Source organism: Thermobia domestica, chromosome 5 (assembly GCF_964235325.1).
Source record: "Thermobia domestica chromosome 5, izTheDome1.hap1.1, whole genome shotgun sequence".
Classification (NCBI taxonomy): domain Eukaryota; kingdom Metazoa; phylum Arthropoda; class Insecta; order Zygentoma; family Lepismatidae; genus Thermobia; species Thermobia domestica.
The window spans coordinates 269,946,885-269,965,591 of record NC_137458.1 but is presented as its reverse complement, the minus strand read 5'-3'; the positions used below and the strand labels follow the sequence as shown (position 1 = coordinate 269,965,591).

General features: G+C 33.7%; 1 protein-coding gene across 1 annotated transcript; it reads left to right on the top strand.

Annotated features, from left to right (window-relative positions):
- Positions 1-2,416: 2,416 nt before the first annotated feature.
- Positions 2,417-8,319, top strand: LOC145686614 (uncharacterized). The gene is made up of 3 exons (XM_081760072.1): positions 2,417-2,575; positions 5,081-5,475; positions 7,948-8,319. Exons 1-3 carry the CDS (start codon positions 2,567-2,569, stop codon positions 8,141-8,143), a joined length of 600 nt encoding a protein of 199 aa, XP_081616198.1. The 5' UTR covers positions 2,417-2,566; the 3' UTR covers positions 8,144-8,319.
- The last annotated feature ends 10,388 nt before the right edge of the window (positions 8,320-18,707 follow it).

The following is an 18,707-nucleotide window of genomic DNA, read 5'->3' as shown; positions in this document are numbered from 1 at the left end:
TCATCTACAGCTGCAACACTTAAAAGTATCGCGACAGTCACAGATGCCGCAGGACAAAAATTTGAACGATTACAGTGGTTCGGATTTCACCTTAAACTGTAAGTCCACCATAGCCTCGCTGCTGAAAAGGGTCATTAAACTTAAATAAGCAAATCAATCGTATTATAGTGTTTGTGCTTTTATTTTCTAAAGTTTAACGTCCTATGAATATTCACCACGGGTAAGGAAGACGGTCATGATGAGATGAATTATAATGGTTGATTAGGATAATGGAAGGAAGCGAGAGGACCCCGAGAAAACCCCCACACAATTGTTTGTATACCGCAAGCAGAATTTGGCGCGAGCTAGGATCCAGCCGATGATTCCACGCACCTGAGGAGAGCGCTCTACCACTGAGGCAACACGGCTTTTTGTTGTCTATCAAGTATTTGTATTGAAATCATTATTTATAATAATATATTCTTGCTAATAATACAATATAGATACATAGTATTATTTAGACTTACAAAGGTGACCGTATATCTGAACGACCAAACTGAAACACTACGTACGTAGCGAAGAAACGAGAATTTCATAAATAATAATAAAAACTATACTCTGACTCTACAGCTCATGAGGATCTATGGCTTGCCAGGTGGAGCGCTTCAAGTTAGTAGTTCTAATGCTTGGTTAGGACATCGGTTCTCAGGGACTATTATTTCTGACTTATATATCTCTACTGTTATTTTCGCGAATGTAATCTTCAATATAATGGTAAACACAAGGGTACTGTGCTCCCACTAGAGTCTAACCCTGGACCATACGCACCGAAGTGTATATTTAATGCAGTAGATAAGTTACCAATTTTGGTTAAATGAATAAATAACATTAAAGTATTTTTAAATAACAATTACGACTAGTTCGAACATTTATTATTATTATTATTATTATTATTATTATTATTATTATTATTATTATTATTATTATTATTATTATTATTAATGATAATAATAATAATCCATTAATATTTCAATTTTTTGGAGGCTCCACGAAGCATTAGTGTGGATCGCAGAACTTCTTCCCCCCACCATTTTCAAATGATTTCGCACCCTGCGGAAGATCATTAAATTTCAATTACCTTAGAAGTAAATTTCGGTTCACTGTGTTAGATTATAGCACTTGTGGGGAATTAATACATCATTGAAACTCAAAGCAACAGTCTACCACTTCCGTTTTCATGAGATGAAGGTAGAGATTTCTGTCATCATGTTTCCGTTTGGGGCTTAAAAGAAAGTTGAGCTTTGCAAAAGCAATAGTTTAAGTCAATTTTCTGAATGTTGAAGGAAAAGGATTCACAAAGCAAAACAATATAACATTTGTCAAGTAGGGATGAAAACAGAAGCCAGGAGGAGAGAATAATTTTATCCTGTATATTATTTGAGACCCTCTCTAAAATTCTCCCCTCCCTCTGTTCTATGTATCATCGTTGTCAGGTATAAAGAATATTGTCACGTGTTACTTTGAAGTTTCAGTGTGATTGGTTATTTTGGTAGTGATTGATGCACCCCCTTCAGACAATCCTGGATCCGGCCCTGTATGTAACATACGTATATGTATGTAATATACTGAAGACTGTTAGGTGTCAAAGATCCTGCAGTGGCATTATGTAATATCTAAGCGGAGAAAAAGGCAGTGTGTATGTAATATATGGATAACGTATGCTCCGTACAAAAGTCCGTAATAATCGTATGGACTCCGTATACTTGTATAATATAACGCTGTCTGGATAATGGATTTCTCTCAGTGTAGCGTACTCGATCTTTCCCAGCGGAACCGAACCCGGGATCATGAACCAAAGATTCAGATTCTTACAGTAGCCAATAGTTCAGTAAGGAATTAAATTCCGATATACTCAGCATTGATTCTATGGAACATATTAACGTACAATTTAAGGGGGAATCAAAACCACCGTAATGTATTCAAGTTACAATGTTTTCCCACAAGGGATGAAACCCAGGACCAAGTGTAGCAATGGCATATCGCTTTTGCCACTAGACCAACTAATATTGTTTTCAGCGTGCCTTTTCTTTGATGACTCTCACTTGCAGATACGAAGTTTGATATTTACAACTTATTAATAGCTACAGACCCTATGGTATTTTTAACTCTAAAATTAATACATACAGTTTTCATTAAAGTCTTGTTTAAGCTGCAAAACCTGATTGAGATTTGATGTTTTGATTGTTAGTATTATGACGTCAATTACTTGTAAAAGGAAAAACAGATACATACTATGCATTTTTAAAAAAAAAATCATCTGCACAGAAAACAAACATAGTTGTTGAATGAAAAATAACCACGTAAAACCCCTTTCCCTGTTTCTGTTTTCCAAAGAAGACCAGTTTCCTCCAAAAAATATGACCGCTATGTCGTCCAAGTGCAGCAACGTTATGCGTGAAAGTTATTCTTTGTTACTGACACCTAAAATCAAAACAATTTCGAGGTGTATATAACCGAGGATTTTGTCCAAGATATTCACAGTTCAGTTGGACTTCATTTCAGAGGAGCAACGAACACAACCATCAATATGAAGTCTGTAAGTATATTCATTATTATAGATGCAGTTCTTGAAATGAAGTTTTAAGTGAAGGATTAATTTTAATTTCATTTTTTTTTTTAATCTTACAATCATTTTAGCTTTGGCATTTTTGTTAAGAATATTGAGCATCAGAACTGCTCTTCTGTAGTTCTATGATTAATAGGAGAGCAGGTGCTTTCTCCCTAGAAAATTCATTGATTGATTGATTTTGAGTTTTACGTTCCGTTCAGCAGCGAGGCTATATGAGACGTGGACCCACTGATTAACGTGGAATCCGTACCACTTGAGCTCCCGCCGGGAATCGAACCCGGGTCCAGGACCAACCGCTTAGCCACGAAGGAGCTCATCCGTGAAAATTCATGTGACACCCTACTCTTATATAGTCGTGGTACTGGAAAGAGACGTTAAACTCAAACTCACTTCAGACGAACGATCAGGAGTTCCTGAGACAATTCTTGATAGAGCGAAATGAAATAAAATGAAATATTTCGGTTTAAATCCCACGATTATGCCGGTTAGGCTAAAAGAGACGATGATTAAAGCAAGTGAATGATGATGGAAGAATTGGTAGAATGAGAAAGTGGAAGGAAACAGGAGTACCTCGAGAAAACCCATGAACACGATGTAGTCTACCACAAACTTACTTGGTTGGGGATCGAACTCGAAACCCGACGCACAGAACTAAGCGCTCTACCACTGAGCGACCGTGTCCTTTACACCAGGATTTCTCAACCTTTTCGCAGCGGCGTACCAGCAAAGCATATTATTAATTAATACTACCATAAGACGTACGTACCACCATCATCATCTCGTGTACCACCAGTGGTATGCGTACCACAGGTTGAGAACCCCTGCTCTACAAACTGTTGATAGAGTAATCTGAGTCAGTGGTTCACAAATGTACTTATCTCACTGCAGAAGATATTTAGTCGAATCCCAAACATCAGGATTCACGATGTATAAGATGGTGTCTGTAAGTTTTTTTTTTTGTGTGTGTGTGTGTGTGTGTGATTTTTTTCCTTCCCTGTAATGACAAATTTTCTACTTTTTTCCTCACGATCAATTGATTGATTTTTTTTGTAATGATATTATCAGTTTTATTAGGCCTCGAACATGTTATTAATTCCATTTTTCCTATTCATGATGGTGATATTTTAGCTTCGCTTGAGATAAGGTAAATTAAACTCTTTTGAATTAAAAACTTCTCAGCCACATTTCTCACGCTCAATTTTCTGGCTTAATTATGACAAATAATAATAATAATAATAATAATAATAATAATAATAATAATAATAATAATAATAATAATAATAATACATCAACAGAGTTCTGAAGAGTGATAACCCTTCATTTGGTCCTATTGCTTACAATCCAAATCTCTTTCTATTGAATTATACGGGATATTAATAACTTATTACTTTCATACATTATTCATATGCATGATTTGCGAACTACTTGCGGTAAATAAAATGATTAATACCTAAAGTAAGGTTCTAGCTCTTCAACTAACGGAGATAAGTGTGAACAATAACTTGGTCTTATTTTCCTCTGTAGTTCAAGACAGTGCCGTAAATGGAAAAAATGGAAATTAATGAAAAGTCATTTGGATTAAAAATAACTGATAAAACACTCGGATGTATGGTAATTTCCATGAATAATTATTGAAAAAAAAAATATTTGTGAAATATTTATTAAATACTGCCTATATGTTTTAATACCAGAAAAATCTATTTTGAATAATTGATTTTAGATACCATACCTATTTTTAAAAGTAGACTGTATACTTTGCATTATACTAATCCCTTGTAGTGTGGTATGACTCTTCAGTATCATTGCTATACGCTATCCAAACTACATACTCTCATTAGAGAAAAGACGCAGGATCTCCTGCGCAACAAGATACGATGTGAACCATTTAATCGACAAAAGCAATTATTTGTCATATAGTTATCAGTAGATAGCAAGTTTTCTTTTTTCGTCGCTTTGTTGTATACAATAAACTCAAAGCATTCATAATACACTTTTATTTAAAAATCTAACAGTCTTTGATATTATTATTATTATTATTATTATTATTATTATTATTATTATTATTATTATTATTATTATTATTATTATTATTATTATTATTATATATTTAGCAAATTTGAGGTTACATCAAAAACTACCAACCAATAAAAATGAGCCAGGAAGTCAACTAGGCCCTTTATTTAATTATGTCATCCACTGTTCTGCTCGTGGAACTGAGGGAAATGGTTGACAATGAGGCTCGAATTCGAAACCTCTTGATTTCGAATCCAGGTGCGCTACCCAGTAGCCTACGCATATTGAAAGGACTAGAATTTGGTTTTAAAACTTGCTCTTAGGTTTTTATCGCTTTTGGCTTGGTTCATGAGTACACTTTACAATATAAAGCTTGTGATCAATGAAGGATGATTTCTAAGCATCATTATGTATACAACAAATATAACAACGTCTAAACTATAATTGCTTCTTTTACAGATGCTGGCTGTTCTGGCTGTTTGTGCTGCTGCCGCTTGGGCTAAACCTGCTCACCAACGTTATATACCACCTTCCCCGGCGTATGTATCACCACTTCCACCACCACCTCCGCCACCAGCGCCAGTGCAACTATACACAGCACCTGCACCTGCACCTCCACCCCCTCCTCCACCACCACCACCTCCCCCACCAGCACCACTTCCTGCTTATGTAGCCCCTAATCCTCTTTATACGGCCCCAGCACCAGTTCCAGTTCCTGCAATCGTTGCTCCAGCTCCAGTTCCTGCAGTTGTTGCTCCATCAATAGTCGTTCCAGGACAGGTTGTCACAGAAGAAGTCATTTCAGTTCCAGGTGGAGCTATAGTGGAAGACAATTTTGGACAATTTTCACTTGGGTAAGGAGTTTCACTTAATATTATTTTACAATACATGGTGGTGTTTTCTTGGTAATTTCAGCGCATAGATTTATATTTTTTTTAAATATACCTTAGATGGTGAAGTAGTTTAAATAGAGTGCAACGAATGAAGATAGTAGACATATCAGAAAGAGAAATTAGTACTAGCGAGGATTTATATTCGTTCATTTGTTACACTGTAATTTTTTGGCATTTTTAATAATTCAGTGTGTTAATTAACTCAAAACTTAATTACATTTGTTAATTCAATAATTAATTACATTTACTTCATGAGAGTCGACGGAAGACAAGATTACACTCAATGTATAATATTTTAAAAATTTAACTACATTATAAAAATAAGAAGCAGTTATTATAAAAGCAGAATGTTTCGGTCTGTGTGTATCACTATGCACAATCACTCCGATAGGTATCACTACTGGTAGGCCTACTTACTTACGTTATTAGATTGCGCTAGTTTGCAGATTTCAATTAAGCACATTTTGAATCTATAGCGTACAGCAAGCCGAAGTCTTAGAGGAACAATTGGTGTTTGAATATCAAGAACATAATTTACGTTGTCTAGATCTCTTGCAACAAGTAATAAGGAAGTAATATATATACACTATGAAACAAACTCCCATGACAATTTAATAGGATATTTCCCAAAGTTATGACAAGTAAAACTTTTAAAACAACTAATCCAGATAAATTTAAATCATTGAGTGATACTTATTAATGGTAATACTAAGGGAGACGGGTTTTAAGAACTTACGTTTGTACCGCAAAATACTGTATATAAAACCTCAGTGGGATCAATATGAATTTGTCTTCTCTCACCATCACTCTTCATTTCCATCAAATTTTACATTTAAATTTTTACGCCACAGGACAATTATTTTCCTTACTGTTGTAGATTACTGGAACTTAAATCTCGTAAAAATCCAAAATCTTAATTGCAGTTATATATATATATATATATATATATATATATATATATATATATATATATATATATATATATATATAAAGTTTCAGTTTAGAAAGTGAAAGAAAAATAAAGAAATGGATGAAACTTAGTTCGCGAATCTCTGCCGCGATTGACACCAACGAAGAATTAGAATCGCGGCAGAGATTCGTGAGCTAAGCTTCTTCTTCTTCTTCTTCTTTTTTTTTTAAGTATGAGTTGTCGGGTTTAAAAAAATCACTGAGGGTGCTTTAATTCTTAGTTCACAACCGGGAGATCTGGAGGTATTGAGCAACCCAAGTTTAGTAGGAGGTCTTGGGATCCTCCTCTGTAATATTCTTAAAACTTACCTTCCGAAAAATGTAGCTTTAGGTGTTTTTGAATGAAAATAGAGCTTTTTTTCTATTTCTTTTGCACAGTGAAAATATTTTTTAATTAGAATATGGCGAACTAACCAGGGAGACTCTGAGATACTAACCCCCATCTTAGTTCTCATCATGTCATTTTGATTACTAACCTTTAGATTTACAGGGACTAAAAGGAAAGAAAGCAAATGAAGTTAGTTAAACAGAAGAAACTTTAAGCGTACATTTTTTTATAAAATAGTGTAGACACAGTGGCTTAGTGGTAAAGCGCTTGTCTCTGGTGCGTGGGGTCCCTAGCTCAATTCCCGGCCAAGTAAGTTTGTGGTGGACAACATTATGTCGTGGGTTTTCTCGGGCTACTCTCACATCTGATTCCAACAATTCTTCCATCTTATGTAATTTACTTGCCTTATTGATCGTCTCCCTGAGTCTAAATGGCATAATCGTGGGACGTTAAACTGAAAGATTTCAATTTCATTTTTCTCAGCAAATTGATAGTTTTTTCTTTTGTTATTTTTCTTCTCTCTTTTTTGTCTGAGTACTCAGCAGCCCGACAAAAAACTCTATAGAGTGCTCAAACACCGGAATACCCCTAGAGTTGGTACCTTTCGACAAAACACTATCACTTTAAAAATGGTAGGATGATAAATAAGTCTGCTTCCAATCAGGACTTTGAACCTAATTTGCAATATAATATTAGACTTTAAACATTTTATTAATATTTTGATACATATTACGCTTTCAAGTATGAATAACTGTTTTCAAGTTCCAGTGGAACTTAAAAGAAAAATGTAGAATATTTTGAACGAATAGCTAGGATGATACTGATTTTCAAAAATGAAATGAAATGAAATCTTTAAGTTTTACGTCCCACGCTTATGCCGGTTAGGCTAAAGGAGACGGTGATGATGAGAGATGAGTGAAATGGTGGAATGAAGAAAGTGGGAGGAAACGGGAGAACTCCGAGAAAACCCACGAGCACGGTGTTTGTCCACCACAAAGTCGACACGGCGCGAGCTGGGATCGAACCAGGGACCCCAAGCACCTGATTTTCAAGGATTAGGATTTCTTATTATTATAACAATAAAAAAGTCGTACATGTGAAATGGTATATTTATTTATTTATTTATTATTTTTTAGCTACGTTATTCATGGAATTTCTGAGACAAGAACTGGAGCATTGAGAACATCTGCCAATGGACTTGTTCCTGCCCAGCAAGGAGGGTACACTTACATTACTCCAGAAGGAAAGACTGTTAGTATTACGTACATTGCTGACGAGAATGGATTCAGAGCTTTTGGCGACGCTTTGCCCCAACCACCAGTTGTTGTCTAAAGTTTTGAGTAAACAAATATTGCTACCTACGTATGGATGATGCTATTACATAATTTTTCGTACTTGAAAAATATGAAGAAAGAACTCTGTAGTAACAGGCAAATATAATATATATATAGTACTGTTATGTTGAAACAATACCAGTTAGAAGTTTCAATAAAACAAATTCAAAACTATATCTTTCTCTCATTGATGCAAACTGAAACTGTGTGAACCACAACTATCTACCTTGACTTAACGATGTTGAATACACCATTTTTTTACCTCATTGATTTTTGCAAAGAATTGTTTTTTTTTTCTTATTTCTTTTAAATGGACTGGAAATTTAATGATGTGAGTTTTACACATTTCTTTTTAATCTTAATTAAATCTCACTTGAATTTCAAATTTAATTTCCACTACGTATAAATTTAATATTACTTAGATTATTGAATATTAAAAGTATCTTATACACCAAAGTAGCTATAAAAAAATTAAATTTTCACGAAGTAACAGGCACTTAAGTATATATTTGAAGAAGAAACCAGGCACTTAAAATATCAGTTCATTTAAAAAGAACAAATAAGTCCCTATATACGTAAGTGAATCGACTCTAAAAACTCAGTGGCAGAGCTCATCTCTCGCGCATGGGATCCCTTATTTGATGTCGGCTTGTACCAAGTGGGCTTTTTGATGGACGAACACCATATAGGTGGGATTTGTCAAGAATTCTCTCGTTTCCTCTCACTTTCATCATTTCATTATTATCATTAATCTCATCATCACTGTCTTAATTAGCCTTGGTGCATAGTCATGGGACGTTAAACTAAAAATTATACGAATTCGATTCCAAAATAGTCATAAATCACCCCACATTAAAATACGAGTCGATATTTTCAGACATAAACCGATGTTGGATCCTAACTAATAAGCAATAGAAATATTATACGGTATATACCGAAAAAATCATGTCACCGTTTTTTAATGAAAATGGCAAGAGATCCTGAAATATGCAAGTGGAAAGTTAAGATATACGTAAATTTTAGATGTAGAGTATTGGATGAACATACATATCCCCATCATGTATTATAGCATGAGTATTATAGCGTATTTGGAATCCTTCGTTCCACACGGGTTTTACCTTAAATTAAAACATTACAAACGATACCTTAAGCTTTGTAGTTAAAGCGAAATCACAAGGTAATGCATCTGACGAATATGGTCTAGACTTTGACTTGGCATAGTTGTGATTGTAATTATTTTGTAATGTAATTCGGGATAAAACACGAATGAAAAGAACATTTTTTTTTCAACTCATTTTTTCTAGTGCTATATCTTGATGGGGATATGTATGTTCATTCGACACCCTACATGTAACGTTTACACATACGCGTATCCTAACCTTCCCTCTGAATATTTCAGAATTTCTTGCTTCATTCAATTTTCGTTTCAAAAAAATACCATAAATTTTGAGGTAATTTTCATACATATATTAGTTTATAAGTGGAACGTAGGAAGTGCTGAATATTAGTTGTATATACTTTTTTTTAATTAAACAAATGCGATTATAGAGACTTTTTTTATTTATTTGAAAACGTTAACTCTAGATGATTGCCCCAGCTTTCCCAATTTCTGTATAACCAAATTGCGTCCAGAACTCAAAATTATTCTGGATAGATGGAGTTACATTATATTTGTTCTTGTGTGTACCTAGGTAGCTCATAAATAATGCAACAGAAAACTGGAAGAGACCTTACTCTTGACTATAGTATCTTCGGAATGTCTTATATTTATTTGGTATTTAAAAAAAAAAAAGAGCAAATTTTAAAGTATCCAATCAAAATCTGAAAGTCTTTGTTTGCTCAGTTTAACTGCGTAGATAGATACAATAATATAATTAGCATCTTCACTCGGTTGAGTTGTACTCAGTGATTGATTCATGTGTAGTCACGTTCTTTATTAAGGCGGGGCAATATAGGACGATACATAGAGTTTAAGGTCAGCCGCACTTTGACCAAAGGGCACAACAGCCGAGTCTAGGTACAGTACTGTGAGCAATACAACAACGAATCCTACCGTATACTCACTCGAGTGTATATTAGGAAAAGGGCTGTTAAGGTTATGATTAAGACGCACGGTAAATCTAGTGAGGCCTCTCGCTCCGCATCCTCTTCTGCCTTCCTTTTCATCGGCTTTACTGTCCTGAGTCTGCTCGATGTGTGGCCGGTGTAATATGGTCTGAACCCCTTGCAGCAACTGCACTAGCCATACTAGCTCAATGGTCTGAACCCCTTGCAGCAACTGCTCTAGCCATACTAGTACATAGAAAAGAGCCTAGTTAGACTTGACTGACTTGAGTTCAACGTCTCTTTTCAACTGGAAGGCTGTGAGAGATGGGACGTGCTGTTTAAGGTAGTATTCGAACTACTAGGTAGTATTCGAACTAGGTGACCCATAAAAACATACAACTCTAAGATGCCGGCCATTTTTGTTCTGAAAAGTTGATAGCACTGAACGTTACACGACTTTCATCTGTTGTCTTTGTGGTTAGCAATCATGGAGCTCCGAATAGCACATGATCGTCATATGTTTTCTGTGCGGGTAGAAATAGAGCGTTTTATGACGGAAAGCGCTCCATTCCTACCCGTACAGAAAACAGATAACGATCATGCACTGTTTGGCATTTCATGACTACTAACCACAGAGCCAACAGATGAAAATCGTGTAATGTTCAGTGCTCCAACTTATTAGAACAAAAATGGCGGACCTTTCAAAAAGTTCTGTTCTTTATGGGATACCATTTACTTTGGTTTGTATCCAAGGCAAATACCTTCAGCGGGGAATGGAATCCATCACATACAGAGAAATAGTCTAGTTTGTCACTTTATTTAGAGTGTGTTCTTCCTAGAGGGCCATATATAGTGCTCCCAGATATTTCAAACTTTAAAATCGCGGGACAGTTTATTAAACAAAAAATATACTAAAAAGTGGGACAATATGAAAATTCACTCTACAAAATGGAAAAACCATGAAAATTTACAATATAGTTATGTACTTGCTATTTTTTATGTGAACACTCACTAATAGTAAGTGAGAAAGAGCAGTTATTTCGATTAGTTAGGTGCTGAGAATTAATAAAATATAAATATCAAATAAATCCGGAACGAACGATATTATGTTATGTTTTGAAGACAAACTGGGACATTTGGAATTTTAAACAATTTTTGTATAGTAAAAAGAACCTAAAATATTATAAAGTCCCATCTCGAGACAGAAATTCTCATTTTGCTCTTGATTTTCCCACGCTATACCAATAACAAACATAAACAGTAAAATTAGTCATGTTCTTCAGTATATGAGTGAATTTTATTCGAAAAGTTCGATTTGTCTACGTTTATCAAACAGCCTATAAACACGTAATTTCCTTAATTGAAAAAGTTAATTACAACTGCTGATGAAAGTAAGACATTTGGTTGTCAGTTCAGTATTTTCATCACGCTTTTGTGCCATAATCTTCTACTGAACGTAATAACATTGCTTTACCTTCATTATTGAGTCATTTCGTATGGAATGATTTGCAAGTTGGACGATATTTTTTTATATTTATATTTAATTCTGTTCTTTATTATTTCAATTTTCTTTTTTCTTTAATAGTAGACTATAATTAACGTTCCTTGGCACTTGTCTTTTTTTTTTTTTTTTTTTTTTTTAAGATTCACTGCATAAATCACTTCAAAACTAACATGGATTTTATAGTAACAAAATTTGACAATTAGCATTAATTTTAATTTTAGTGAAGACTTATTTGTCTACTCCTAGCCCATAGATCATTTTGTTGGCGTCAATGGAATGCATTAACGGAAAATTCCATAAATTCTGTCAACTTTTTTAGGAAAATTTCCTTTATTCCATTTCGAGAAGTCATTGTCAAAAAATCCCATAATACGGAATTTTTCCCATGGGTTGACATAACTGTTTTTGGGAGGACAGATTGCGTAAATCCGGGGTGGCTAAGTCGGGACGTCTGGGAGTTCTAAGTAAAAGGCAACATTTCATTTACTCGTTTCCTTATTCACTGTCTGTTAAGCGTATTGAGAGTCTACGCTTTTTCTTAGATCAAATTTATAGGAAGAAAATATTGTTCTCTTCCTTGAAACAAACTCTTCTTTGAAAGATTTTAATGATATGATTTTACTGATTTCTACTTCAATTCTAGGTAAATGTTTCTTGCTTTGTCCCCAAAATTTAATACTACGTAATAAAATTTGACTTATAAATGTCAATATTACAGTTTGACCTCGATAACTCGAATTTTTTCACATTATCTTGAACTCTCCATAATTCTCGATGTTAAAATAAATTCTATAAGTCGAATGTTTAAAAATTACAATCTCGACAAGTCGAATATTAAGGGTTTCATAATCACATTAAAAACTCTTCGTATCTGCGAACCTCTACAAGTCGAAGTTCACCTCTATAATTCGAATTTCTCTTAATGTGACCTCGATAACTCGAAACTATATCTCTATTTTTACTAATTGTCATTGTTGCTAATTCTATCATTGTTATTAATGTGTACTGTAATTGTGTTTTACTCATATTTAGGCATGAAAGCCCTTCCTCTCCATAACAACACATACAGGTATTCAGTATTTTATTTTCACTAGTCATTTGATTTAAATTAACTCACTTCCACAGCGTCGAGTTCTAGCGACGGAAAGAACAAAACTTCGAGGTATAGAAGTTATATTGTCAGCTTTAATGAGGAAATCAGAACCTCGATATCTCGAATTTTCGTTTTTGGCCACCTTGAGAACTCGAACGCGGATTACTCGAAAATATCGATAACTTGAATTTTTATTTAACCCTTCAGCTTCGAGAGATCGATATCCCACTATATAATTATAACACAGAATTTAACTTTCATGAAATCTGATACCTTTAAATAGATTTGAAGAATAATATTTAGTAAAACTAACAACGTTAAAATTCCAGTTCATTTCAAATGAAATATACTTCTTCATTAAAATCGATACGCTAAAAAGGAAAGATCACTTAGGTATTGAACATAATTTTAGAATTTTCATGTTGTAATTGTATCATCACCCCATTAGTAGTTATACATTACACAAATATCTTTAAATATTCATTACTGTTGCTTAAATAGAATTAAATTATTATTTTTATAACAATACATCACGTTGATAGCGGAACCTTAAAACCCTTTATTTGGCACTATTGCTTACAAGCAACATCGCATTCTGTTGCGTTATGAGCACGAATTATAACTTCAGTGATCATTTAATTGACATTATTGCTTTCATACAATATTCATATACATGATTTGCCAGTTGCTTATTTGGATATTTCTAATCTTCGTCTTCAAGAGTCAGTCAAATTTAGTATTGTAGAAGCTTTATATCCTACGTTCCGTGAAAGTTTTTTTTTTTTTTTTCTGTTTCTTGCTCAGTGGGAAAATATTTCAACCAAACTGCAGCTAATTACTGAAAATATTCCTATGATATTTTACCATAAAAGGACAATGCTGCTCAGCAGCAACACATACCTATTTTATGGCAATGTTGCTTTGAAATAAACATCCTGTATTTTGTAACGAAAGTACAAAAATACTTTAAAAATTACGAAATTATGATCAGAAATATATGGTTCAGAAACAAAAACAAACTAAGTATTTTAATGGTAATGTTATCAATACTTGCCAATTAAATGGTTAAGAAACTTGATATTTCTGTGCAACTCACATCTCTATTAATGTGATGATTATACTGTATACCTCTACAGACTTAATGTAAGTAGCGTAAATGTGAGATATGACGACGTCCTCTTGTCCTGACTCACTTCCTGAATCATGCATAGATCCAAAGTAATGAATGCAGCTGTGCTGGATTTCTCTTACTTTATCCAAGAATACAGTTGACTAAACTCATTAATCTGGATTGTGTGCACTGACCTGTTTCATGTCTCATGATTTTTAAAAAAGCCGGAACATGTCCCGTTTCCAGCTGAAAATTTTATGTTCTACTTATCGAATTTCGAGTACTTCGAGTCACTGGCGTAAGGAAGGGGGGCCAGAGGGGCCGTGCCCCTCCTCAAAGAGGTCCGACAATGTACTTTGGTACTTTGATGTTTGTAATTTTATATATATTTTTATGTTTATATATTTTTTGTTTGTAATTTTTCTATATGTACCTATAACAGCACTTGCCCCCCACCCCAAACACACATCCTGGCTACGCTACTGCTTCGAGTGTAAAAATATTTCGAGTACTTTATTCGGGAAGAGAAGTGAATAGAAATGTTTACTAAATATTATCTAAATATAAGAGTGTTTTTTTTTATTCATTATGGGTTTGCGGGGAAAGGAGAGATATTAACACGAAAGAAGAGAAAAGAATTAATTACGCTTAAAAGATAGCCATTACTTGATTGAAGAAGAATAGACGTATCAGCAAAAATTAGGGGCTCGTCATGGGCCGAGGGGAGAGATGAGCACCACTAGTGACATCTATTGCGTAGTCGATGGTTGTGTACAAAAACTATTCGTGGACTGCTCGTACATTGCCAAGACTTTCTCTCCTATGTCAATCCTTTTCCTTCTTTGTTCATTGTGTTTCTCTCTATTTTTCTCACATTGTCTCAGATTGCTTTTCTCAGACATACAGTACATTGACCAGCAGGAAATGGCTATTTTAGACGAAATTTTAAAATATGTTACTTTTCTTTGTTCATTGTATTTTTCTCTACTTTTCTCATTTTGTCTCAGATTTCTTTTTTCAAACATACACTTACAAGCAGGAAATGACTATTTTAGATTGAAATTTTAAAATATGTTACTAGATACATGTTGGCTTAACGTAAAGAGATAATTCCAATTTATTCCTACTTTTGCATTGTCTTGCAATTATCTTTATTCGTTAATCGAGAGATTTTAGATAGACTACCACAATAGTGGAATTAGTTATTTCAGAATCACAATATACCACTTCCTACAATACCATTATACGTAAATTTTCAAGCTAAAATGTACTACTGTAAATATTAAAAAGTCGATAATAAGTGTCAACCGACCGTTAGCAAATTCGAAAATAATAATAATAAGGAAAATGTTAGAACGTTAGAATATTGTTAGAACCTTGTTACTCCCATGAAATAAGCACTCCCCATGATAAAATTTGTATCAAATGCTGAATATGATTAAATACTCTAGCTTTCTGTTTCGTAGTCACAGGAAACTAAGCTAAAATTTTTGTTTCCAGAAAAAATCTCTTATGGATTTAGGAGCAATTGTCGGAAAGAATTATGCCAGTATCCATGATGGCTTACTAAATATTATCTACTATTTAACTACTTTGATGCAAAATTTATCCGAACGCCTATTTTGAAAAATGGCTAGAATATATAATCACACTAAATTCCATATTGAATGTGTATCTTGTTTTACTATTTATTATCTTCGGGATTTGTAACTAAACTGAAAAAAATAATTGGTACACTGGTGTTTACTAAATGTTGTTCTACTTTAAAGAAGCTGTTTATATTGATAACAAAGTTATGCATTCTAATATTTGTACACTTCTATTTATCATATTAATGAGCATCATCTCTTAGCTAAAATGTTAAAAAAAAAGTGCTTGTTAAATATAATTAAATTGTATTATATCATCCTGAACATTTCGGGTCAAAATATCATGTCATTTGCACTCTGGGAAAAGGATTGTTACGGTTAGTCGAAATATGATTACCTTCAATTTTCTTTTAGGTGGAAATACGTCTATGTCTGGTTGAGAACATTTTATATTGGACCGAAATAAAGTATTACAAAGACTTGTGCAAATTTACTACGTTAGTTAAAATTATTTACTTTTACGGAGAGTGCACCCTCTCTCTCCATGTTGTTGGTCGGAATCTACCATAAACAACTCGTCACTTTATACTATTTAGTAGTGCTAGCCACCATAATAAACTTTTGCACTACAATTTCTCAAATAAATCGTGACATTCTATAGTTATTACCGAACTATTTATTTATGAAATACGAAGTCATTTTTGAGAAAATCTTTGTTGTTGTTGTTTAAAAAAAAACGCACGCACACAAGCGTAAACTACCATTTGCATTTTTTTTTCATAAGAAATTGTTTACGCTATTGTGTAGGTCTAGAATTGCTTACGAGACAACATTTGAGTTTGACTTGTCTCGGAAAGTTGTCTGCAAGAAAATTACTTTAAAACATCTATTTATGCAAGACTAAAAATAAAAGAATAGGAAGCACTCTTATGTATAATCAATTTATATATGACAGTGCTCCCCATGCTTTTTTAGTCATACGTAAATAGATGTTTTAAAGTAATTTTCTTGAAAACGAAATTATTTGTTACATTTTAGTACAATTTGTATTACTTTCACTTTTTAGTAATGTTTTTAAAGGAAAGTCGCTTTTAAAGAGTTTTTACATTTTATTTTATTAATGTTTAGTTTTACGCACTACCGTCTTGGGCGCTAACGGAATTTGGAATCTACCAATAATCTTACTCACCAGGAATACTTTCCAGCTGTAAAATGGATTTTGAGAACATTCTTGAGAACAAAGTTAATTCCAAAGATCTAACATATCTAAAATTGTAGCTGCTACAGTAATAGCATAATCAACATTTGAGGAATGTGAATCCAGATAATGGTCTTTTTTAGAAAGATAAATTGAAAAATCTTTAAATGTTCTTAAGCAAGTAAAAAAAAAAATCGGTTGTAATATTTCATACATTACAGAGCTTCTCCAAAAGCGTTGTCACCAACGCAGTAAGTAGTGCAGTGTAGTTAGTTCGGTAAGTGCCTTTATATTCTCAAATGTCACTACCTCAAAAAGTTAAGAATTACTCGATAATGATGAGCAAAACTAAGTATCTAATACGTAACAGTGTAGCACATTTTAAGAGTAACTTGAGGAGATTAATTCACACTGTCATGATTCGTAGATTACAAAATACAAGAGAAACTATAATCACTTCTGAGGGAAGTATTCTCAAAAGAGTACTTGACCTCAAGTACAAAAATATGTACTCTGATTCAATAATATTATCTGAATATAAAATTATATTTCAGTAATTTTGTAAGAAATATTTCTAATGGTATTAGTTTCTAAACTAATGCAACATATTTTTCACGTTAAAATACTTCAAGCATACAAACCAAAAAATATCACAGTGGATTAAACAAAATAAGCATTTAAAAAATCAGGCCAGGAAGAGAAGTAACTTGAAAATCACTAATATGAATTCTGCTTATCTGTCCTCCGCATGGTCAAGCGATGAGAAATATGCTACAGTATAGTACATAAGATGGATGGATTTAAGTTTAGTGTCACTTTCAGTAGTGATCTTATATGAGACGTGGACCTCCAGCATAGCATGAGATCCGAAAAACATTAACTCCGGCTGGGAACTGAGCTAGCTCACCCACAAGCTGCAAACCTGTAACGTTAAACAACACTTGAAACTCAGCTATGAACAAATTATAGCGCCAACTCTACACTGGCGCGTGATGGTTTGCTATAGTAACCATCTGACTACGCCGAGGACTAGTAAACGAAGTTCAGTTAGTGATTTCCACGTCACTATCTCTTCCTGATTTGATTTTTTGATGATTATTTCATTTAATCAGCTATGATTAATTCTTTGGTTTGTATGCTTGAAATGTTTTGATATGAGAATTGTGTTGTGTTAGTATCAAAACTGTTCCGTTGGGGAAGTTTTTCACAAACATTTCTGAAAGATAATCTCATACTTTGACAATAGTGTCGAGTCAGGATACATATTTTTGTACTTGATGTTAAGATAGCACTCTTTGAGAACACTTTCGTCAGAAACCATTATAGTTTCTCGTATATTTTGCAATCTACTGCTCAATGCTGTAGCAATCTCCTCAAATTATTCATAAAGTTTGCAACACTGCCATATATTAGACATATTTTTTTCTTTACCATTATTTAATTATCCTATATACACAACTAGCAGCGTTCACCCCGCTTCGCTGCGGTCACCCCGGAACGCAATAAACTTTGTTACTTAGATAATTTTTACTTTTTCGCTTTCAAGTGATATGATAAAAACCATAGAAGATTGCAGTAAATCTTAACATTATATCGCCTGTCATTTATGTTAACCCGCCCCGCTTCGCTGCGGTCATCCCGGTGCTGGCATATTGTAAAAGTGTCTGTAAAAATAAGCAAATCAATTAAAAAATTTTAAACAGAAGATTCAAGCTATTTTCCGCTGTATATCGCCTGTCATTTATGTTAACCCGCCGAGTGACACGGTCATGCGGGTTGCATATAAATACGTTTATTTTTACCTATGATGAACTAATAACAAAGGATTTGTACGTTATGGACACTTGAATGGTCAATTATCTCAAGACACTGGTAATTAAAAATTAAAGTGATATGATAAAAACCATCTAGGGTCCAAATCCTAATAACCCCCCAAAAATGAAAGAAATTGGTTCAGCCGTATTAGCGTGATGAGCGGACAAAGGATTTTGTACGTTCTCTTTTATATATATAGATAGATA

Coding starts and splice junctions, on each gene's coding strand:
- LOC145686614 (XM_081760072.1), top strand. Junction 5,476..7,947: donor TTTGGACAATTTTCACTTGG/GTAAGGAGTTTC, acceptor ATTATTTTTTAG/CTACGTTATTCATGGAATTT.